The 24,563-nt window shown below is 45.1% G+C and overlaps 1 protein-coding gene across 2 annotated transcripts in view; it reads right to left on the bottom strand.

Moving 5' to 3' along the window:
• Nucleotides 1-9,480: 9,480 nt before the first annotated feature.
• The window catches only part of TTC33 (tetratricopeptide repeat domain 33), a 216,379-nt gene continuing 201,296 nt past the window's right edge, over nucleotides 9,481-24,563 (bottom strand). For both annotated transcript variants that reach the window (XM_069745913.1, XM_069745914.1), the window contains one exon: nucleotides 9,481-12,263. In XM_069745913.1, the coding sequence (XP_069602014.1) occupies nucleotides 11,910-12,263 (354 nt within the window). In that variant the 3' untranslated portion in view covers nucleotides 9,481-11,909. The remainder of the gene's footprint in view (nucleotides 12,264-24,563) is intronic.

Raw genomic sequence — 24,563 nt, 5'->3', positions numbered from 1 at the left:
ACTGTGAATACAGCTCTTGGGAAATATGGACACTTAACAGAAAGCAGCACCAGTATGAGTGACATTATACAGAAATATAAGCAGCGTAACTGTGAATCCATCTTTGGGGAAATATGGACACTTACCAGAAAGCAGCAGCAGCAGTATGAGGGAGATTATACAGAAATATGATCAGTGTAACTGTGAATCCAGCTCTTGGGAAATATGAACACTTAACAGAAAGCAGCAGCAGTATGAGGGACATTATACAGAAATATAAGCAGCGTAACTGTGAATCCAGCTCTTGGGAAATATGGACACTTAACAGAAAGCAGCACCAGTATGAGTGACATTATACAGAAATATAAGCAGCGTAACTGTGAATCCATCTTTGGGGAAATATGGACACTTACCAGAAAGAAGTAGCAGCAGTATGAGGGACATTATACAGAAATGTAAGCAGTGTAACTGTGAATCCAGCTCTTTGGATATATGAACACTTACCGGAAAGCTGCAGCAGTATGAGGGACATTATACAGAAATATAAGCCGTGTAACTGTGAATCCAGCTCTTGGGAAATATGAACACTTACCGGAAAGCTGCAGCAGTATGAGGGACATTATACAGAAATATAAGCAGTGTAACTGTGAATCCAGCTCTTGGGAAATATGGACACTTACCAGAAAGAAGTAGGAGCAGTATGAGGGACATATAAGCAGTGTAACTGTGAATCCAGCTCTTGGAAAATATGGACACTTACTAGAAAGCAGTCGATTGTACAGCTGCATTGAGAAATGCAATTGTAAATCTAACTCTGGAGTGAGAAAAATAATACTACAAAGCAGAAGCATTGTTTTTCTGTGTTGTCACTCTGTTCCTTTTTGATCTCTCCCCCCTGTAGACTTTAATCTCTTCGTCCCTTGGCCCATATTCTCGTTATGACTTTCTATTTCCTTTACATTTTTCGCGTCCATCTGCGTCAGACTAGTTTTGGTTGAGGATCTGCTTCTCTGGTGAAAACCATGAAGCGTCGCTGGGTCAGGTTTACGGGAACATCACTCATATTGCTTTTTTTTATTGACTGATGTAAATCGAATATCAAAGGAGTATGGGGTGGGAGTCTGTGCTAGAAATGGGGAAATAAAAAAAATATATCCCACATAAACCTATAGAAGAGCTGTGGAAATAAGGAGGTCACATGATTGAGAGATATTGGGAGTCGCTCCCACATGAACAATGGTGTCTACGGTGAGATGATCCCTTTAAATGTTCTCCCATCAGCTCCCGCTTCCTTATCTATTGGCACGGTCCAGCCATGTAATATTTATAGCCGCATCGATCTTATAGGAGGAAACGCGGAGTAAATCATTTGTGCAATTCTCTCTCTTGGACGCACATTTGCCGTTAATAAAGAAGACGTCGTTCCTCCTGTTTTCGCGATCAATCTGGAGTCTACGAGAACCCAGATACCAATATAAACATTTACCTTATAGGATTTCTCGGTGTCGGCGAGTTTCCTGCGGAGTCCGTGTATACAGAGGAGGGCGATTGTCTCAGCACGGACTCGTATATATGTTATCCGTGTAACGGCGCTTACGTCATCAGTTGGGTTGAGGAGCGCCGTTGTTCTCGTCTTACGGTAATTTGTGATGATAATCGCTATGCGTCGTGCCAGTGAGAAGATCTGTGATGCTTCTGTACCACATAGCGCTAGTATGCCACGGTTCCACGTTTTAGAAAAATCCACTCTTTACAGACCTTCCAAGGACAAATCCAACAATGGTTCCAGTAGACAGGACAACTGTGAGGGTGGTAAGTCAAGACGAAAGGTGAGGAACCACCAAAGATCCAATAAATAATCCCCAATCCACCAGGGATTTTACCATTTACTCTAAAACTACTCTACACCCCGAGAAAATCATGTATCTTCACTGTCTTAGACCAACAGGGATTTTACCAAAAAACAATTAACTACTGACCAATAATGGAAACAAATCAAAATACCATGGCTTTGCCTTATGGTTCTTAGATACTCAAGTGTTTACGTGAAGCAAATGAGAGTATTATATCAGTACCAAAACCATGGCAGTTCCTTTTTTCTTGACCTTGCGACCCAATATCACATGGTCGAGGTGGATGACTTTCCAATTCTGCCAATGACTACCCTCAATAACAACCAAAAACAATCCAACGCTTCAGATCTGATGGTCCATCAATGTTCCTTCAGTCACCATCTATTTCAGGAGCAACCAGAGACAACCAGCGGCTCAAGGACTAAAAAGGACTAACTTGTTCTTTAGATAATCACCAGTGTGTGAGCAGTTGGAAAAACTCTTAACATTGTAAGTTTGTCAAAGTTGCCTATTTCGGTCCATAGGCAAAGTTATGGAAAGTTCATGAATTAGGTCAATAAAAATCCGATATCACTGGACACCTGGTGGAATCTTCTCTGTGAGTAGGTCATCAGATTAGCAAGGAGTCGGCCAGTCTACAGCGAGGAGGAGTGAGGTATGTGGCTGGTACCTGGTGTTCACTGGAGCTCCTGATGGCAGAGTCAGGCTTGAGCTGCAGGTAGCCACCAGGTACCACTCCTAGGCAGTACCCGATACTGCGGCAGCCAACCCCAGGAGTCCGGTACACAGACTTGGCACGGATAGGACTCGGACTCTGTTCAGACTACCAGGTTCTGGATCCTGTACAGAACGGTTACTGACATGGAGACTCAAACGGGACTGATTCATAGACTAGTTCAAGTACCGTTGGAGTGGCTTCAGGGTTCAGTACAGGCTGCACAAGGACCAGGGACTTTGGGGACAGGACGGGCCGCACAAAGACCAGGGACTTCGGGTTCACTACTGGCTGCACAAGGACCAGGGACTTTGGGTACAGGAGGGGCTGCACAAGGACCAGGGACTTCGGGTTCAGTACTGGCTGCACAAGGACCAGGGACTTTGGGTACAGGATGGGCTGCACAAGGACCAGGGGCTTCAGGTTCAGTACTGGCCGCACAAGGACCATGGACTAGGGGTTCAGTACTGGCTGCATAAGTACCAGGGACTTTGGGTACAGGATGGGCCGCACAAAGACCAGGGACTTCGGGTTCCGTACTGGCTGCACAAGGGCCAGGGACTTTGGGTACAGGATGGGCCGCACAAAGACCAGAGACTTCAGTTTCAGTACTGGCTGCACAAGGACCAGGGACTTTGGGTACAGGATGGGCCGCACAAGGACCAGGGACTTCAGGTTCATTACTGGCTGCACAAGGACCAGGGACTTTGGGTACAGGATTAGCCGCACAAGTACGAAGGACTTTGGGGTCAGGTCTGGTCGCACAAGGACATTGGACTATAGGTTCAGGACTGGCCGCATAAGGACCAAGGACTTTGGGTTCATTAATGGCCGCACAAGGACCAAGGAACCTCACAACCCATTAGTAGACTACCACACTACCTAATGATACTTGGGGCTTGGCACCTCCCTATAGGTGAAGGTGCCTTTTGTACAAGATGCCTTCCAGCTATTGTCTGGGAGCCACCGTGCAGGTGCACTCTCATACTAAATGTCTTCCAGCCATTGGCTGGGGGCATATTACTATGTGCATGCGCTAGCCATCTAAGAGCAACAGGAAGCTCGCTCGGCTGGGGCGGCGATTATCCCAGCGCCCCTGCATGAAGGGGGAAGGGGAACCATGCAAGGGGCGAGGGCAATAGCACTACAGAGCCATCTTTATCCCAATTTTATATTTCTTTTATATTTTTATATTCTTTATCCGACTTGTTGTTTTTTTTTTACTGTTTTTGCCTCGTGTATCTTTTAATCTTTTTGCAACTTTTTAAGCACTGGACCATTTTTTTGGACATTAAATATAATTTTATTTTGGGTAGTTAGAATTTTAGGTTGCTATATGAATTCTCAATATTATACCATGGATAGTGGATAACTTTCATACCCCTTTGACTACATGGAGAAGGTGAGGCTATGGGCACAGGAAGCGGAGAGGTCAATGCATGGTGCAACGTGTATGGTTCTTAGTCTAGAAGGACTATAAATACTCATAGATGATCCAATAGACATCAAATTCTGGGCAAAAATGGTTTAAATAAACATCGGAAACGCACCAGGGCCCGAGGATTGTGCAATGATCATCATTCACGAAGAACACGTATCTAATCCCACCTGAACCCGGGATACAGAGCAGTGAGAGGAAGCAGAGGGTCCTGCATATGGGTCATCATCCATGAGTCTTCTCTACCATATATACATCTCCAGCTCGTGCTGACATCAGCGTGCGTCAGCGTAATTCCAGACATACCTGGATCTCTGTGTATACTCCTGTATGTACCATTAATCAGGGGCGTCCAGAACATGGCACGGTGCCGTAGTGCGACTATCGGGGGTGCAGAGGGATACAATGCTCTAGAAGATGATGGTTTTGGAGCCTGAAGCTTTGCCCTTGCTCCTCACATACAATATAATTGATCAGAATAAGGATCAGATCATGTCCTATTGTAGGTTCATAAATAAACGGGGATCACCCAGATCCAAGTTACTTCTTTATAAATCTAAAAATACTAAGGTCATATTTTTTTTTTTAAATATAACTTGTTAATCATAACATCTAGGATCCACACTTCTCTGCTGGTGCAATAACTACATACAGTCATGGCCAAAAGTATTGACACCCCTGCAATTCTGTCAGATAATACTCAGTTTCTTCCTGAAAATGATTGCAAACACAAATTCTTTGTTATTATTATCTTCATTTAATTTGTCTTAAATGAAAAAACACAAAAAGAATTGTCCTAAAGCCAAATTGGATATAATTCCAGACAAAACATAAAAAAGGGGGTGGACAAAAGTATTGGCACTGTTCGAAAAATCATGTGATGCTTCTCTAATTTGTGTAATTAACAGCACCTGTAACTTACCTGTGGCACCTAACAGGTGTTGGCAATAACTAAATCACACTTGCAGCCGGTTGACATGGATTAAAGTTGACTCAACCTCTGTCCTGTGTCCTTGTGTGTACCACATTGAGCATGGAGAAAAGAAAGAAGACCAAAGAACTGTCTGAGGACTTGAGAAACCAAATTGTGAGGAAACATGAGCAATCTCAAGGCTACAAGTCCATCTCCAAAGACCTGAATGTTCCTGTGTCTACCGTGCGCTGTGTCATCAAGAAGTTTACAGCCCATGGCACTGTGGCTAACCTCCCTAGATGTGGACAGAAAAGAAAAATTGACAAGAGATTTCAACGCAAGATTGTGCGGATGTTGGATAAAGAACCTCGACTAACATCCAAACAAGTTCAAGCTGCCCTGCAGTCCGAGGGTACAACAGTGTCGACCCGTACTATCCGTCGGCGTCTGAATGAAAAGGGGCTGTATGGTAGGAGACCCAGGAAGACCCCACTTCTTACCCCGATACATAAAAAAGCCAGGCAGGAGTTTACCAAAGCATACCTGAAAAAGCCTAAAACGTTTTGGAAGAAGGTTCTCTGGTCAGATCAGACAAAAGTAGAGCTTTTTGGGCAAAGGCATCAACATAGAGTTTACAGGTGAAAAAAAGAGGCATTCAAAGAAAAGAACACGGTGCCTACAGTCAAACATGGCGGAGGTTCCCTGATGTTTTGGGGTTGCTTTACTGCCTCTGGCACTGGACTGCTTTACCGTGTGCATGGCATTATGAAGTCTGAAGACTACCAACAAATTTTGCAGCATAATGTAGGGCCCAGTGTGAGAAAGCTGGGTCTCCCTCAGAGGTCATGGGTCTTCCAGCAGGACAATGACCCAAAACACACTTCAAAAAGCACTAGAAAATGGTTTGAGAGAAAGCACTGGAGACTTCTAAGGTGGCCAGCAATGAGTCCAGACCTGAGTCCCATAGAACACCTGTGGAGAGATCTAAAAATGGCAGTTTGGAGAAGGCACCCTTCAAATATCAGGGACCTGGAGCAGTTTGCCTAAGAAGAATGGTCTAAAATTTAAGACAAATTAAATGTAGATAATAATACCAAAGAATTTGTGATTGCAATCATTTTCAGGAAGAAACTGAGTATTATATGACAGAATTGCAGAGGTGTCAATAATTTTGGCCATGACTGTATAAATGACATCACATACATTTGAGTCTAAGAGGTAAAGTTTCTCCTTGTGGAGAGTGACATGCCAGTGTAAGGAGACGTATAGGCCATGCAACGCTCCTCCATGGCCTATAAGTCTCCTTACACTGGCACGTCACTCTCGGCAAAGCGACATTACACCTTAGATCCCAGACAGTGGCGTTTCTTACAGCTAAATCAGATCTCTTGCTTTACACTGAGGAGGGACAACATCCTGAAAGACAGCGTCTGCTAATTGAGATTCTGGTTTGGCTTTTATCCTAAGTTGATATTGACTTTAAGGATTGCTACATCGGGTCGGTGGCAGTAGAGATTTAGTCCTCTTCATCTCTGAAAAATCAATTTAAGTACCACATACACTGACAGTCTGGAGTAGTTTTGTACAGCACATGTGTACTTCAGATAGTGTGCGTGCGTTGTTCAGATAGTGCGCGTGTGGTTCAGATAGTGAGCATGTGTGGTTCAGATAGTGAGCGTGTGTGTTCGTTGTTTAGATAGTGCGCATGCATAGTTCAGGTAGAGTACGTGTGTTGTTCAGATAGTGTGCATGCGTAGTTCAGATAGTGCCCGTGCGTGGTTCAGATAGTGAGCATGTGTGGTTCAGATAGTGAGCGTGCGTGGTTCAGATAGTGAGCGCGCGTGGTTCAGATAGTGAGTGTGCATAATTCAGATAGTGAGCGTGTGTGGTTCAGATAGTGAGTGTGCATAATTCAGATAGTGAGCGTGTGTGGTTCAGATAGTGCATGTGCGTAATTCAGGTAGAGTGCGTGTGTTGTTCAGATAGTGCGCATGCGTAGTTCAGATAGTGCCCGTGCGTGGTTAAGATAGTGAGCGTGCGTGGTTCAGATAGTGCGGGGCTCAGATAGTGAGCGTGTGTGGTTCATATAGTGCGTGTGCGTGGTTCAGATAGTGAGCATGTGTGGTTCAGATAGTGAGCATGCGTGGTTCAGATAGTGAGCATGCGTGGTTCAGACAGTGCGCGTGCGTGGTTCAGATAGTATGCATGCATGGTTCAGATAGTACGCATGCATGGTTCAGATAGTGCGAGTGCGTGGTTCAGATAGTACGCATGCATGGTTCAGTAAGTGCGCGTGCGTGGTTCAGATAGTGCACGTGTGGTTCAGATAGTGCACGTGTGTGGTTCAAATAGTGTACATGCGTGGTTCAGACAATGCACGTGCGTGGCTCAGATAGTGCGCGTGCGTAGTTCAGATAGTGCGCGTGCGTGGTTCAAATAGTGCGAGTGCGTAGTTCAGGTAGAGCGCGTACGTGGTTCAGGTAGAGCGGGTGCGTGGTTCAGGTAGAGCGGGAGCGTGATTCAGGTAGTGGATATGCGCTATGAGAAGGAATTTTTTGACTGATCCATGAAAAAGACAACATATATTTAAACTTTTACATTTGGGAAAAAAGCAGAGAAAAAAATAATGTGCGGGATGTACAGCATGTGATCGTAAGAAGAGGGAACTAAGCATCACGTGACCGGTAGCGAGAACAGTAGATCTCTTGTTCGTGATCTCTTCTTCTTTCCCATGGACTCCACTTGCTTTCATAGACTCTTCCCAAGGTGAGATTTCCAGTGCCTATCACACATATGCAAGTGCCACTTTTGTAAAGCTGTAGGCGACCAGCGGTGTTGTTCTGCTCGGCTTCTTCTCTAGGTCACTCCGGGGCAGTACAGACAGGGAAGTAAGATAACTGGGCTGTTATGGTGGAGGGAATGGCTGCTTTTAACTTCTTGTTAGTATGAGATTCTTTCTTTATGGTAGCAATATATTATTATTGAATACATTGTTTCTAAAAAAAAAAATTCTTGCAAAATTGGAATTAAAAAAAAAAAAAAGCAAGGTTGACCGTAGACTGAAAAGCTCAGCAGTTTATTGGATGATAAAAAAAAAAACAATTTATCTACTACCCCCTGCTGTTAACGCGACTTTTATTGACTGGGATGATCCCTAGCAGCTGTCAGTCTACGGGGTGTGGGTTTTTACTGTCACAGGGGAATCCTCAATGTTCATCTGCCTGTAATTGTGAAATCCCGCCAGCTGCGGAGTCTGGTGATCCGCAACATGTGGCTTCCCAGCTGCTGCAAAAATACAATCCCAGCGTGCCGGGAAAGCTGTGACTACAAGTTGCAGAGCACTGATATCGTCTTTTTATGTGCAAACGTTGCATATATGGATTATTTCAGATTGCATTACTAGTCTATAGACTAGTTGGCGCAAATTGACTGAGCCCATCAACCACGACAAGGCGACCTTGTACAGATGGGACGACGGACTAACCAGATTCCACAAGGCGACCTTGTACAGATGGGATCACGGACTAACCAGATTCGACAAGGCAACCTTGTACAGATGGGACCCTGGACTAACCAGATTGGACAAGGCGACCTTGTACACATGGGACCATGGACTAACCAGAGTCGACAAGGCGACCGTGTACATATGGGACCACGGACTAACCAGATTCGACAAGGCGACCTTGTACAGATGGGACCACGGACTAACCAGATTCGACAAGGCGACCTTGTACAGATGGGACCACGGACTAACCAGATTCGACAAGGCGACCGTGTACAGATGGGACCACGGACTAACCAGATTCTAGAGGGTGACCTTGTACAGATGGGTCCCCGGCCTAACCAGATTCGACAAGGCGACGTTGTACAGATGGGTCCCCGGCCTAACGAGATTCGACAAGGCGACCTTGTACAGATGGGTCCCCGGCCTAACCAGATTCGACAAGGCGACCTTGTACAGATGGGACCACGGACTAACCAGATTCGACAAGGCGACCGTGTACAGATGGGACCACGGACTAACCAGATTCTAGAGGGTGACCTTGTACAGATGGGTCCCCGGCCTAACCAGATTCGACAAGGCGACGTTGTACAGATGGGTCCCCGGCCTAACGAGATTCGACAAGGCAACCTTGTACAGATGGGTCCCCGGCCTAACCAGATTTGACAAGGCGACCTTGTACAGATGGGACCACGGACTAACCAAATTTGACAAGGCGACCTTGTACAGATGGGACCACGGACTAACCAGATTCGATAAGGCGACCTTGTACAGATGGGACCACGGACTAACCAGATTCGACAAGGCGACCTTGTACAGATGGGACCACGGACTAACCAGATTCGAGAAGGCGACCTTGTACAGATGGGACCACGGACTAACCAGATTCGACAAGGCGACCTTGTACAGGTGGGACCACGGACTAACCAGACTCAACGAAGGTAGGGGATTATTCTTTGGGCTGTTGCATCATTTGCGTTTGTCCGCAGATTTGCTTCGGCAGTTTTTGTTGCGCTCACTTTGAGTTGCTGTTCTGTCTAAAAGGATCTTAGGAGCGGCGACCCCACAAAATATAACATATACAATAATATAGTTTATTTCGCACTATTAGTTAATATCTCTTTAGGAAGCAATCACTAACATACAGAGCGTTCGTGGCATCCGCGAATATAATGGAGGCAAAAATAAGCACACAAGAACCTGGGAGTATTCTCTACAGCTGAAAATCGCCAGAGGTTTTCATTTCGAGTTTGTCTTCAAGTTTCCATGCACAAAAACATATTCCAGTAAACACAACATAAAAACACATAGACACTTTTATAAGTTCCTTCGTTCCCAGCGCTCCATATTGGGAAGTTCTGCAGTTTCCGGATCTCCTGCTATAAAGAACAAAGTTCCTTTTGTGTCGGAACGTCGCAGTTCAGGTGATTTGGATCTTCCTTTTAATGCTATCTTTCCCTCCTGAGTGGCACTACTCACCCCTACATGGGGCTGCCGATTGTGTGCAGCAACGAATGCTGGGATTTGTAGTTTTCTGGGGCACTTAGCTTCAATATCAGCCCAGAAAAAAAAGTTGAACTTGTTGGCCCATTGGGACAAAAGCAACGGAGAAAAAGAGAAAGGAAACACTCAACACTCAAATTTTATTTTCACACGAACTCTTAACAGGTGCCCAAAAAATGACAAGTGGGCGGTAAAATTTCACCCAAAATTTCCAAGTTTTAATAGAGTCAAGGGGGCAGTCACATGGACCTCAACATGGTAAGTTCCCGAATAAAGTTTGGGTTCAGCTGGTTATTATTCTCATGGTATCTATAGGTGCCCGGACCTGCCAATACTGGTGGAATCGACTGTCTGATACATGTGATGGGGCCTCCTGATTCTCCTCCACCAGAAGATGCTGGGGAAAAGATGGACAGGGCATGCTGAATTTCAACATTTCATTCTTTAGCTCCTAGAAAATAACCCATTGTCAAAAGCGTCCCTCAGCAGCTAATTCCCCTCTCCTGCATGAAAGTACATGCACGTTCAGCCATCCTGAGCATGCATGCATATGTAGGAAGCGAGATGTCTCCTGAAGGTACCTTCACGGGATGCAAATTCTCGTCAGGGAATTTCTACGTTTAGATCTCATGGTCAGTACCATATAATGACTCCAAACTGTACAGAGTATTTTGAGGTCCAAAGAAGTCCCCATTGTGCATCAGTATACCTCATAGGGAAGTGAGTATCTCCTATTGGACTATATGGCGGCACAACTTGTGCTCCAGGCTCTGCTATGTGTATAAAGCCTAAGCATTTTCTTTGTCCTCCAGACAGGAACTCACATGGTTGGAACCTCAATGTACAGATGGCTGCACTTAATGGAGTCAATGGAGGTTATAAAACGCTACCAGAAAATGGTAAAGATGAGCGAATCTGCTGCTAATTCTCAGATTGCTCGAATTTGCCCAGGAAATTTGATTCATATCGAATTAATAAAATTGAAATGTGCGTTATTATGCAGTCGGGTCTGTACTATTAAAAAAAATAACGATAATACTTACCTGATCCTTTCTATTCTTCCCACAGCTCCATTCTTCAGTAACAGCAGGTCTTTGGTCTTCTTCACGGGTCCAGTCTGATCTTCGCTGCTTCCAAAGCTTGTAACGTCATGATGTTATGAGGCTTGGTCAGCACTGGAGGCTCTGAAGACCGGAAGGGACCTGTGAAGAAGACCGAAGACCAGACATGACCTGTAAAGAAGGTCAAAGACCAGATGTGACCTGTGAAGAAGACCAAAGACCAAACGTGAACTGTGAAGAAGACTGAAGACCGGAAGGGACCTGTGAAGAAGACCGAAGACCAGACATGACCTGTGAAGTAGACCGAAGACCAGATGTGACCTGTGAAGAAGACCAAAGACTGCAAGGGACTGGTCAAGAAGACCGACATCCAGACAGGACCTGTGAAGAAGACCGAACGGGATCTGTGAAGAAGACCAAAGACCGGACGGGACAAGTGAAGAAGACCAAAGATCTTCTGTGACTGAAGACTAGGATTGTAAGGAGCGGTGGGGGAACTATGTGGAAAAGTGACAATATTTTTTATATTAATTTTTCTTTAAATCTTTCCCATTCCTTTTCTTTAAATTGGATCTATATTTTTTAATGAAATTTGAGACTGATTTGTTCATCTCTAAAATATGTCCATTTTTCCAATGAGCATACAAGAGAGGCTCACCGTCCACGGGGATCGCAACGATGTTATCTTCTGAAATTCATATATGTCTGGTTTTATCTAAGGGGGCTCTTCTGTGCAAATATCCCAGTTATGGCCATGACAAAGGGCAAACCTAACGGTCACATACGGATCCTCATTCCATAAAAAGATGTCTCTCAATGCAAAAAAATATCTTTTATCCACCTTTTACTTCCAGAAGGATGGATGAATGTCACAGACGAAAAAAAAAAAAAATGATTCAATGCTCTGATGTCACAGACAAGAAAAACACACTTCCAATAATCCAATCATCGAGCCTTGCTAAATGCTATTGGGTCAGCAGAGGTGGAGGCATCAGCTGACGGTTCCTCAGTTGTCATCTTTCCCGGTGAAGAAACTACAACGGTCTTACTACCGGCGGCAGACACCTTGTGTATCCGCGATATGGCATCACAGGCCGCCACCACCTCATCACTCTCAAAGTCATAGTCTGGGATTGTCGCCTGTTCGATACTGAAATCCGTCTGGTTCCTCTCCTTGGCTTCTGCAGCTTCAGCTTCTTTCTTCTGTTGAAGAAGTTTTCGAGCCCAGTTCAGATCTTCCTCCCACAACTCCGTGTTGGAAGGGCAGATGTGGATCGCAATCTGGAAGCTTCGAATGGCCTGTAGATGACATGAAACATACTCGATGAGCTATTATTGACTTGTCATTACAATCACTCGCTCAACGTTAACGGTAGGGTTGTGTGCCTCTATGTATGCTATTAGGGTTGTGTTCACATCTGTGCCGATATTTTCGATTTTCTGTTCCGTCATAGGAACAGGAACCCAAATTTACCATCAGTACCTGAACCTTACATGATGGACACCAACAGCCCACATGGAATCAACTCTCTAGAATCAGGTCAATTGGGCATCTCTCATGGTGTCCATCAGGCATGTCATGTTATTTTTTCCCGAAGCATTATCTACAGCTATCGACACCAGACTGGTGCACAACTTTACATCGGTTGTGTCCATCTCCGGCTTACAAAGCCTGACCTAAATGGAAACCCAACCTTACTCTACTCCGCTCACTGGCTCTTCTATCAAATTTAGGCAATTGAAAAGAGAGGAAAGAAACCCGCCCTCGACCCATCCTGCACAAATAACTACAGGCCGGTCTCCAATCTCCCCTTCATCTCTAAACTCTTGGAGCGTGTGGTCTACTCCCGCCTTATCCATTACCTCTCCAATCCCTCCTAGACCCTTCACAGTCCGGCTTCCGCCCCCTACATTGGGCAGAAGCTGCACTTATCAAAGTGACCAATGACCTTCTGACAGCAAAATGTAACAGTGACCACTCTCTGCTCATTTTTATTAGCCTCTCTGCAGCTTTCGACACTGTTGACCACCGTCTCCTACTGTCTAGGCTCCAGTCACTAGGCATTAAGGACACTGCTCTCTCCTGGTTCTCCTCCTACCTTTCTGACAGCTCCTTCAGTGTTCTGTTCTCTGGCTCCACTTTATCTCCTTTTCCTCTTACTGTCAGGGTCCCTCAGGGCTCAGTCCTGGGCCTTCTTCTCCTCTCTCTCTAAATGGTCCCAATTGGACAGACCATAAGCAGATTTGGCTTTCAGTACCATCTTTATGCCGATGATGACACACAACTATACACATCCTCCCCTGACCTTACCCCCGCTGTACTACAGAACGCCACTGACTGTCTGTCTGCAGTCTCCAACATCATGTCACTCTCTATCTGAAACGCAACCTCTCCAAAACTAAACTTCTTCTGCTCCCTCCATCTACTAACCTCCCTAAACCGGACATTTCCCTCTCCGTGTGTGGCACCATAATAACACCCCGGAGCAGGCACGCTGTCTTGGTATTCTTTGACTTCGATCTTTCCTTCACCTCCTATATACAATCCCTTGCCCTCTTTTGTCGCCTACACCTGAAGAACATCTCTAGAATCCGCCCCTTTCTCACCATGGAAACAACAAAGATCCTCACTGTTGCCCTGATCCACTCCCGCCTGGACTACTGTAACTCTCTATTAATTAGCCTCCCCGTTACTCGACTTTCCCCTCTACAGTCCGTCCTTAATGAAGCAGCCAGGGTCGCCTATCTGGCTAATAGGTACTCGGACGCCTCCGCTCTGTGCCGGTCATTGAACTGGCTGCCCATTCATTATAGGATCCAATTTATACTGCTTGTACTCACCCACAAAGCTCTCCACAGTGCAGCCCCCCTACATCTCCTCCCTCATTTCTGTTTATCGGCCTACCTGCTCGTTAAGCTAAACAGGCGACCTTTGACTAACATCCACACTAATCTGAACTTCCCACTCCCGGTTCCAAGACTTCTCCTGAGCTGCACCAATCCTCTGGAATGCTCTACCTCAAGAAATTAGGACTAACCACAACCATTCCCTCAAAATGGCTGGACCATTATTGTAAATAAGCCCCTGTAGTGCGTGTCTCCTCCACTTCATTGTAGATTGTAAGCTCTTACGGGCAGGGCCGTCATTATCTTCTCTATAATTATTGTATTATCTTTAACCTTGTTACTTATGACTGCTGTATATGAACTGCTGAACTGTAAAGCGCTGCGGAATATGTTGGCTCTATATAAAGATTATTATAATTATTATCATGCCGACCTTCTAAGACCTGGTAATGAACGCGACCTGCAAACACTGTGGTTATGTCCTCGGCAAGGTGACATTTCCAGAACAATGCTTGGCGGCAGAAGTTTATTGTCCCCGTGGTTTGGACAAGAAGAGAGTGCGCGTCTCTGACAAGTCACAAACTGACTATTCAAACAGCTCATGAAGCAGAGTTTGCTATTAGCTTATGTAGAGTGTGGTTATCAGGGCAAAACGAGTGATGAAGCAATGTGAGCAAAAATAGCAGGTTCTTAAGAGGGATATTTTACAATTTGCTATCTACAATGTTGGAAACTTCAGAGTGATACAGGCAGAGGATAATCATTTCCAGTTCCTCCACTTACGAAGACCCAGGTGATCGAGCATTAGGCCAACAGATCTCTCTTCTGGCCCCTCCATACACATGAAGGCTCGGCTAAAACTGCCTTATTCCCCTCCCACCACCATCCATTGAAGGCCCTTATAAATTAGATGGTAGGTCGATATCGGCTGACTTTAGGGAGTATGGAGACCATAAACCTCACTGGTTTATGGTTTTGGTCTTGAGATAATACACATAGAGTGTGTAACAGAGAGTATCAAACAACTCCTTACACCCTGTCACCCTTCTAATAGGTTCAGTTCAATAGGCTTTTCCACAACTTCTTTCTCTCTGCATGGTTACGTTTAATGAGCTTCCTACCACCACCTTTCTCTCCAGTAGGATCCAACAGTTGCTCCACACTCTCTTTCCTCTGAGAGGATTAGTTTCATCAGCTTCTCTGCAACCCAATCCTCTCCGGTAGGATCAGTTGGATCAGCTTCTCCACAGCACACTACTCTCTGGTAGGATCAGTTACATCAGTTTCTCAACAACCTTTTCCCTCTGAAAGGACAGTTTCAATAGTTGGATCAGCTTCTCCACACAACCTTCCCTTCCAGAAGCATCAGTTCGATCAGCTTCTCCGTGATCTCTTCCCTTCCAGTAGCTTCAGTTTCATCAGCTTCTCAATGCTTCCTTTCCCTCCGGCAGGTTCAGCTTAATCAACTTTCTGATGTTCCTTTCGCCTCTGACAGTATCAGTTCGATTAGCTTCTCCATGTCCCCTTCACCTTTGATAGAATCAGTTTGATCATCTTCTCCATGTCAGTTTTCCCCTACAGCAGGATCAGTTCAATCAGCTTCTCCATATGCCCTTTCCATCTGGTAGGATCAGTTCAATCAGCTTCTCCATATCCCATTCCCATCTGGTAGGATCAGTTCGATAAGCTTCCCCATGCCCCCTTTCCCTACAGTAGGATCAGCTTGATCATCTCAATGCCCCTTTCACTTTCCAGTAGGATCAGTTCGATCAGCTTCTCCATGTTCCGTTCCTTTTCAGTAGGTTCAGTTTGATCAGCTTCTAAATGCCCCATACCCTTCCGGTATGATTCGTTCCATCAGCTTCTCAATTCACCCTTCCCCTCCGGTGGGTTCCCTTGCACCAGCTTCTCAATGCCTCCTTCCCCTCTGATAGGATCCGTTCCACCAGCTTCTCAATTCCCCCTTACCCTCCGATACGTTCATTTCAATGAGATTCTCAATGCCCCATTCCCTTTCCAGTAGGATCAGTTTGATCAGCTTCTCCATGCTCCGTTGCTCTTTAATAGGTTCAGTTTGATCAGCTTCTAAACGCCCCCTTCCCCTTCGGCAGGATCCGTTTCACCAACTTCTCAATGCCCCCTTCACCTCCAGTAGAATCCCTTGCACCAGCTTCTCAATGTCCCCTTCCTCTCTGGTAGGAACCATTTCACCAGCTTCTCAACACACCTTCCTCTCCAGTAGGATTCGTTCCACTCGCTTCTCAACGCCCCCTTCCCTTCCAATAGAATCCGTTCTACAAACTTCTAAATGCCCCATTCCTCTCCGATAGGTTCAGTTCGATGAGCTTCTCAATTCCCCCTTCCCGTAGAATCAGATTGATCAGCTTCTCCACGCCCCCTTCCCCTCCAGGGGGATTAGATTAATCAGACTTTCCATGCTCTCTTCACCTTCGGTAGGATCCGTTCCACCACCTTCTCTGTTGCTCCCTTCACTTTTGGTACAATCCGTTCCACCACCTTGTGCATTGCTACCTTCACCTTCAGTAGGATCCATTCCACCACTTTCTCCATGTCCCCTTCACATTCGGTAGGATCCATTTCACCACCTTCTCTGTTGCTCCCTTCACCTTCAGTAGGATCCATTCTACCACCTTCTCAATGGCCCTTCCACATTCGGTAGGATCCATTCCACCACCTTCTCTGTTGCTCCCTTCACCTTCAGTAGGATCCATTCTACCACCTTCTCAATGCCCTCTCCACATTCGTTAGGATCCATTCCACCACCTTCTCTGTTGCTCCCTTCACCTTCAGTAGGATCCATTCCACCACCTTCTCAATGCCCCCTCCACATTCGGTAGGATCCAGTCCACCACCTTCTCTGTTGCTCCCTTCACTTTTGGTACGATCCATTCCACCACCTTCTCAATGCCCCCCCACATTCGGTAGGATCCGTTCCACCACCTTCTCTGTTGCTCCCTTCACCTTCAGTAGGATCCATTCTACCACCTTCTCAATGGCCCCTCCACATTCGGTAGGATCCATTCCACCACCTTCTCTGTTGCTCCCTTCACCTTCAGTAGGATCCATTCTACCACCTTCTCAATGCCCTCTCTACATTCGTTAGGATCCATTCCACCACCTTCTCTGTTGCTCCCTTCACCTTCAGTAGGATCCATTCCACCACCTTCTCAATGCCCCCTCCACATTCGGTAGGATCCATTCCACCACCTTCTCTGTTGCTCCCTTCACCTTCAGTAGGATCCATTCTACCACCTTCTCAATGCCCTCTCTACATTCGTTAGGATCCGTTCCACCACCTTCTCTGTTGCTCCCTTCACCTTCAGTAGGATCCATTCCACCACCTTCTCCATTGCTCCCTTCACTTTCAGTAGGATTCATTCCACCACCTTCTCTGTTGCTCCCTTCACCTTCAGTAGGATCCATTCCACCACCTTCTCAATGCTCCCTCCACATTCGGTAGGATCCATTCCACCACCTTCTCCGTTGCTCCCTTCACCTTCGGTAGGATCCATTCCACCACCTTCTCAATGCTCCCTCCACATTTGGTAGGATCCATTCCACCACCTTCTCCGTTGCTCCCTTCACCTTCGGTAGGATCCGTTCCACCACCTTCTCTGTTGCTCCCTTCACCTTCAGTAGGATCCATTCCACCACCTTCTCTGTTACTCCCTTCAACTTCAGTAGGATCCATTCCACCACTTTCTTTATGCCCCCTTCACCTTCGGTAGGATCCGTTCCACCACCTTCTCTGTTGCTCCCTTCACCTCCAGTAAGATCAATTCCTTCCGAAGAACAGAGGAACATGAGGCTATATAACGGGGTAAATGGCTCACCACAAATTACATTTGGGACTATTACGTACACGACTGAATGACAGTTGTGCCTAAAATGAAAGATCGTCAAACAGAAAAACTTTCCCCAATACGAGTCCCCGGGGCTGGTGGCACTCGGCAAGTTCATGAATCATCTTCATACTGTGATTAGAAAACCATATACTGATCATAGTCATCCAAAAATGGAAGTAAAACCGCCCCTCTCACCCGGGAAACACGGGGCTGATCCTCCTACAAACACTCCTGTCATATTTTCTCTATAGGAGGCACTGCTGGACCTGAGAGATAATTTTATTTTTTCTTGGCAGAGGATGAATTACACATCTCCTCCTGGTGCACGGAATATCCCACGCTTATATCTGGGAAATGTCAGAAAATAAGAGAAATTATGGGGAAAATCTTTAGATCAAATGAGATCATGCGGCTCAGAGGCCCCTAGCACTATGCATATTAATCATCTAGATATTTGTGATTCCTCCAGTTATATTTATTGGTTTCTTTAATTCCAATTACTGGAAAACCCTAAAAGTGAATTTTCACAGAGTACATAGCGGATGGGGATCTGTATTTTTCATAATCTCCTGATACAAGATAAAAAGCCTGCTGTCTGCGGCCACCACTAGCGGGAGCACAGGAGCTTATTATTTAAGTATGCAGACAACTCCTGGGCTCCCCCTAGTGGTGACTGCAATGAGACAGAATTATAACTAAAGGTTTAAGCAAGAGATTTGGAGGTCTGTATCTGCAAAACAGCACTCTGACAACTGAAGTACTAAACATGACATGAACACAGAACATCAAATTGATTAAAATACATTTTCTTTAATAACAAAACCTTTCACTTAAAAAAAAACAACAAAAAAACATCTATTTAAATAGGTTTTCCAAAAAATTGCATTGTGGGATGGTGGAACAGTTAGAGTGAGGCACATAAGTGACAAATTGTACACCACAGAAACTTTTCCTATTTATAACCATATACGATTTAAGGACTTTATGAGCCAACATATTGCTATCTGTCAGATAAGGAGATATTCTTCTGTAGAGCTTAGGTACATTACATTACTGATCCTGAGTTATCTCCTGTATTATACTCCAGAGCTGCACTCACTATTCTGCTGGTGCAGTCACTGTGTACATACATTACATTACTGATCCTGAGTTATCTCCTGTATTATACTCCAGAGCTGCACTCACTATTCTGCTGGTGCAGTCGCTGTGTACATACATTACTGATCCTGAGTTATCTCCTGTATTATACTCCAGAGCTGCACTCACTATTCTGCTGGTGCAGTCACTGTGTACATACATTACATCACTGATCCTGAGTTACATCCTGTGTTATACTCCAGAGCTGCACTCACTATTCTGCTGGTGCAGTCACTGTGTACATACATTACATTACTGATCCTGAGTTACATCCTGTATTATACCCCAGAGCTGCACTCACTATTCTGCTGGTGCAGTCACTGTGTACATACATTACATTACTGATCCTGAGTTACATCCTGTGTTATACTCCAGAGCTGCACTCACTATTCTGCTGGTGCAGTCACTGTGTACATACATTACATTACTGATCCTGAGTTACACCCTGTATTATACCCCAGAGCTACACTCACTATTCTGCTGGTGCAGTCACTGTGTACATACATTACATTACTGATCCTGAGTTACATCCTGTATTATACCCCAGAGCTGCACTCACTATTCTGCTGGTGCAGTCACTGTGTACATACATTACATTACTGATCCTGAGTTACACCCTGTATTATACTCCAGAGCTGCACTCACTATTCTGCTGGTGCAGTCACTGTGTACATACATTACATTACTGATCCTGAGTTACATCCTGTATTATACTCCAGAGCTGCACTCACTATTCTGCTGGTGCAGTCACTGTGTACATACATTACATTACTGATCCTGAGTTACATCCTGTATTATACTCCAGAGCTGCACTCACTATTCTGCTGGTGAAGTCACTGTGTACATACATTACTGATCCTGAGTTACATCCTGTATTATACTCCAGAGCTGCACTCACTATTCTGCTGGTGCAGTCACTGTGTACATACATTACATTACTGATCCTGAGTTACATCCTGTATTATACTCCAGAGCTGCACTCACTATTCTGCTGGTGAAGTCACTGTGTACATACATTACTGATCCTGAGTTACATCCTGTATTATACTCCAGAGCTGCACTCACTATTCTGCTGGTGAAGTCACTGTGTACATACATTACTGATCCTGAGTTACATCCTGTATTATACTCCAGAGCTGCACTCACTATTCTGCTGGTGAAGTCACTGTGTACATACATTACTGATCCTGAGTTACATCCTGTATTATACCCCAGAGCTGCACTCACTATTCTGCTGGTGCAGTCACTGTGTACATACATTACATTACTGATCCTGAGTTACCTCCTGTATTATACCCCAGAGCTGCACTCACTATTCTGCTGGTGCAGTCACTGTGTACATACATTACATTACTGATCCTGAGTTACCTCCTGTATTATACCCCAGAGCTGCACTCACTATTCTGCTGGTGCAGTCACTGTGTACATACATTACATTACTGATCCTGAGTTACATCCTGTATTATACTCCAGAGCTGCACTCACTATTCTGCTGGTGCAGTCACTGTGTACATACATTACATTACTGATCCTGAGTTACATCCTGTATTATACTCCAGAGCTGCACTCACTATTCTGCTGGTGCAGTCACTGTGTACATACATTACATTACTGATCCTGAGTTACATCCTGTATTATACCCCAGAGCTGCACTCACTATTCTGCTGGTGCAGTCACTGTGTACATACATTACATTACTGATCCTGAGTTACATTCTGTAGATTTTTCATTATATAAATCGTCAGTGAGCTTTCAGCATTTCCACCGTTGCATTTTCATCTCTACGTTGCGGTCAGATCACTTAAACCTGCCTGGAAGAGCGACTGTTCATTTTACGGAACCTCTAAAGCTTCTGGGAAGTGCCATCCTGCAGTCGGTGGCTGCGCCGCGCTGCTGAGTAGCTGCAGGACCACAATGTCTCTACTAAGTGTTCCCGCTGGGAGAAGCGCCAGGAGGCATTAACAGGTCAAATAATACAGTGTGTAAACGCGGCAGGACTCCGAGTCTTCATATTCTTCTTTTGTTTCCGAAACAAAGAAATAAGCTGAAATATTAAATATAGATGAGACTATGATACGGGGCGTTAACCCTTCACTCACTGGGGAACAAGAAAGATCTGTACACAGACTTTTCCTTTTATTTAAAGTGCCTGTCAATTATATAACATTTTCCCCTGACTTTTCAGCTCATACATTTGAACATTTGAATGCAGTGCAGACAATGCTCTGTGAGCTAAATATCCCGGACTCCAAACTGATACATTGTAACAAACCAGCAGAGATCTGAGCAGCTGCTGCTGATGTTATTCAACGCAGACAATGCTCTGTGAGCTCTGCTGGATTGTTACACTGTATCAGACTGGAGTCCGGGATGTTTAGCTCACAGAGCATTGTCTGCACTGGATACATTGTATCAGTCTGGATTCCGGAATGTTTAGCTCACAGAGCATTGTCTGCACTGGATACATTGTATCAATCTGGATTCCGGAATGTTTAGCTCACAGAGCATTGTCTGCACTGGATACATTGTATCATATGGGATCAGGACTAGTTATGTAGGACTTGATTTACACAGTTCAGTTATGGGACGGAGGAGTTTGATGTAAAACTAGAGATAAGCCGTGAAGGTCAAAGGGGAGGCGACAAAAGACAATGTCACAGATATAGTCTAAAGGAAGCAACCGGAACAAATAAGGCTGTGTTCACATCTTGCGGTTATGTTTTTAGTTGCAATCGTGGTAGAACTACAATGTTTTTCTGAAAAAAAAACCCACGGAATGTGGCAGCAACCTGTGAACACAGCCTAACAGGGCAAAGGGTTAGTTCCAGGTATAAAGAAAGTGAGCGATTTCATCAGTTGGCGACAGAGAACTGCGGAGCTAGAAGGTATCAGTAGATTTGATTATGTTAACCTTAGGACTCATTTACTCAAAACAACAGTGATTTACGCCAAAAACGGTCTAAGTTTCATCAAGATTTTTGATCAGAGTTTGATCATCGTCAGTTTTTAAAAGCGTTATCCAAAGCAGAAGCTATTTTTCAAATCACATATTGCGCATGCAGGCTAGAGCTTCATTAAGCATTAAAAATAAAAGAAGCCTGTTGAACACGTGACAGGAGCCCAGCAGTGGCATGGTATGATAGAGGAGAAGTGGATGCAAATTCATATTTCTCTCCAGTTATTTCTATAGGGCTGGTTCAGACATCAGTCTTTTTCGTACACCCAAAAACAGACTGAGTTTCATTGGGGTTTTTGATCCTATTCCTCAGAGTTTAGTTAGTACCAGTTTTTCAAAGCGTTATTCAAAGCAGAAGGTATTTTTCAAATCAAATATTGCGCGTGCAAGCTAGAGCTTCATTGTGCATTAAAAATAACAGAAGTCTATTGAAAACCTGACAGGAGCCCAGTGGCATGGCACTGGTAGAGGGTAGGTCTCATTCAGACATCAAAGATCTTTCTTGTGAGCCAAAAACGGTCCGAGTTTCATTGGGGTTTTTGATCAGAGTCCTCAGTTTGGTTAGCATCAGTTTTTAAAAGCGTTGTTCAAAGCAGAAGGTATTTTTCAAATCAAATATTGCGCAAGCAGGCTAGAGCTTCATTGTGCATTAAAAAAAACAGAAACCTGTTGAAAAACTTGACAGAAGGCCAGTGGCATAGCACTGGTAGAGGGAAGGTTGAAGCGCATGTCTCTTTCTCATTTATATAGGTCCCATTCGATCTTTCTTGTACGCCAAAAACGTTCTGATTTTCATCAGGGTGTTTGATCAGAGTCCTCAGAGTTTGGTCAATGTCAATTTGTATCATCAAAGTTAATGACGGCATCAGTGTTTTCTGATTTTTTTCACCGATCCAAACACTTGCATTGGTGACATTGTTCTGAGATTGGGATCAAACTCGTAGATCGCTGTGATTTTGCATGGACCATTCATGCTTCAAAAATTCATGGACGTGTGATCAGCCCCATAGACTATGATAAGTACGAGTCCTATCAGCGAAACCCTGACGTCTCAGTTCTCGTGCAGACGGCGACAGTTTTCCCGCATTTCCTGCTTGCTGCCACGTAAAGGTTTACATGTGAATGGATTTGCATTAAGTACAATGTAGATTAGATCTAATCATTATAACCAATGTAGGTCACTCTGAAAGGGTGGAACATTTTTACTGCACTCAGCCAAATTAAAGGGAATCTGTCACCAGGTTGTTCCTACTCCATCTCGGAGCAGCCTGATATAGGCACAGAGACCCCAATTCCAGCGATAATTATTATGACTATTTTACTGGATGCCCCACCCCCATCATTGATTGGCAGCTTTTTGTGTACACTGTGCATAGGCAGAAAGCTGTCAATCACTGGTGGGGTTATGGTTGGACTAGATGGCAGCAGATTTTCTAGTCCTCAAGAGAATATCTGTTATGACCTGGTGGCCAGGACAAAAATGGACCTGGTAGTTAAGAGCACACGGAATGACCTGATAGTTACTTATAAATAAGGACGAGCTCTGGGACGTGGGAACTCTGCTGACCGCAATCCCTAATCCTATCACGCACACTAGAAATAGCCGTGGATTGCGCCTAACGCTCCCAATGCAACTCGGCACAGCCTAAGGAACTAGCTAGCCCTGAAGATAGAAAAATAAAGCCTACCTTGCCTCCGAGAAATTCCCCAAAGGAAAAGGCAGCCCCCCACATATAATGACTGTGAGTAAAGATGAAAATACAAACACAGAGATGAAATAGATTTAGCAAAGTGAGGCCCGACTTACTGAACAGACTGAGGATAGGAAAGGTTGCTTTGTGGTCAGCACAAAACCCTACAAAAAGACCACGCAGAGGGCGCAAAAAGACCCTCCGCACCGACTCACGGTGCGGAGGCGCTCCCTCTGCGTCCCAGAGCTTCCAGCAAGCAAGACAATAAAAATAGCAAGCTGGACAGAAAAATAGCAAACCAAAGAAAATACAAGCAGGAACTTAGCTTCTGCTGGGAAGACAGGTCACAAGAACGATCCAGGAGAGAACTAGACCAATACTGGAACATTGACAGGTGGCAAGGAGCAAAGATCTAAGTGGAGTTAAATAGAGCAGCCAGCTAACGAATTAACCTCGTCACCTGTGGAAGGAAACTCAGAAACACCCACCAGAGGAAGTCCATGGACAGAACCAGCCGAAGTACCATTCATGACCACAGGAGGGAGCCCGACAACAGAATTCACAACAGTACCCTCCCCTTGAGGAGGGGTCACCGAACCCTCACCAGAGCCCCCAGGCCGACCAGGAAGAGCAAAATGAAAGGCACGAACCAGATCGGCAGCATGAACATCAGAGGCAAAAACCCAGGAATTATCTTCCTGACCATAACCCTTCCACTTGACCAGGTACTGGAGTTTCCGTCTCGAAACACGAGAATCCAAAATCTTCTCCACCACATACTCCAACTCCCCCTCAACCAACACCGGGGCAGGAGGATCAACGGATGGAACCACAGGCGCCACGTATCTCCGCAATAACGACCTATGGAACACATTATGGATGGCAAAAGAAGCAGGAAGGGCCAAACGAAATGACACAGGATTGATAACCTCAGAAATCTTTTACGGACCAATGAAACGAGGCTTAAACTTAGGAGAGGAAACCTTCATAGGAACATAACGAGACGACAACCAAACCAAATCCCCAACACGAAGTCGGGGACCCACACAGCGCCGGCGGTTAGCGAAACGTTGAGCCTTCTCCTGGGACAATGTCAAATTGT

Source organism: Ranitomeya imitator, chromosome 1, assembly GCF_032444005.1.
Source record: "Ranitomeya imitator isolate aRanImi1 chromosome 1, aRanImi1.pri, whole genome shotgun sequence".
Lineage (NCBI taxonomy): Eukaryota > Metazoa > Chordata > Amphibia > Anura > Dendrobatidae > Ranitomeya > Ranitomeya imitator.
The sequence above is the reverse complement of the archived record's forward strand: the minus strand, read 5'-3'. Positions and strand labels throughout refer to the sequence as shown.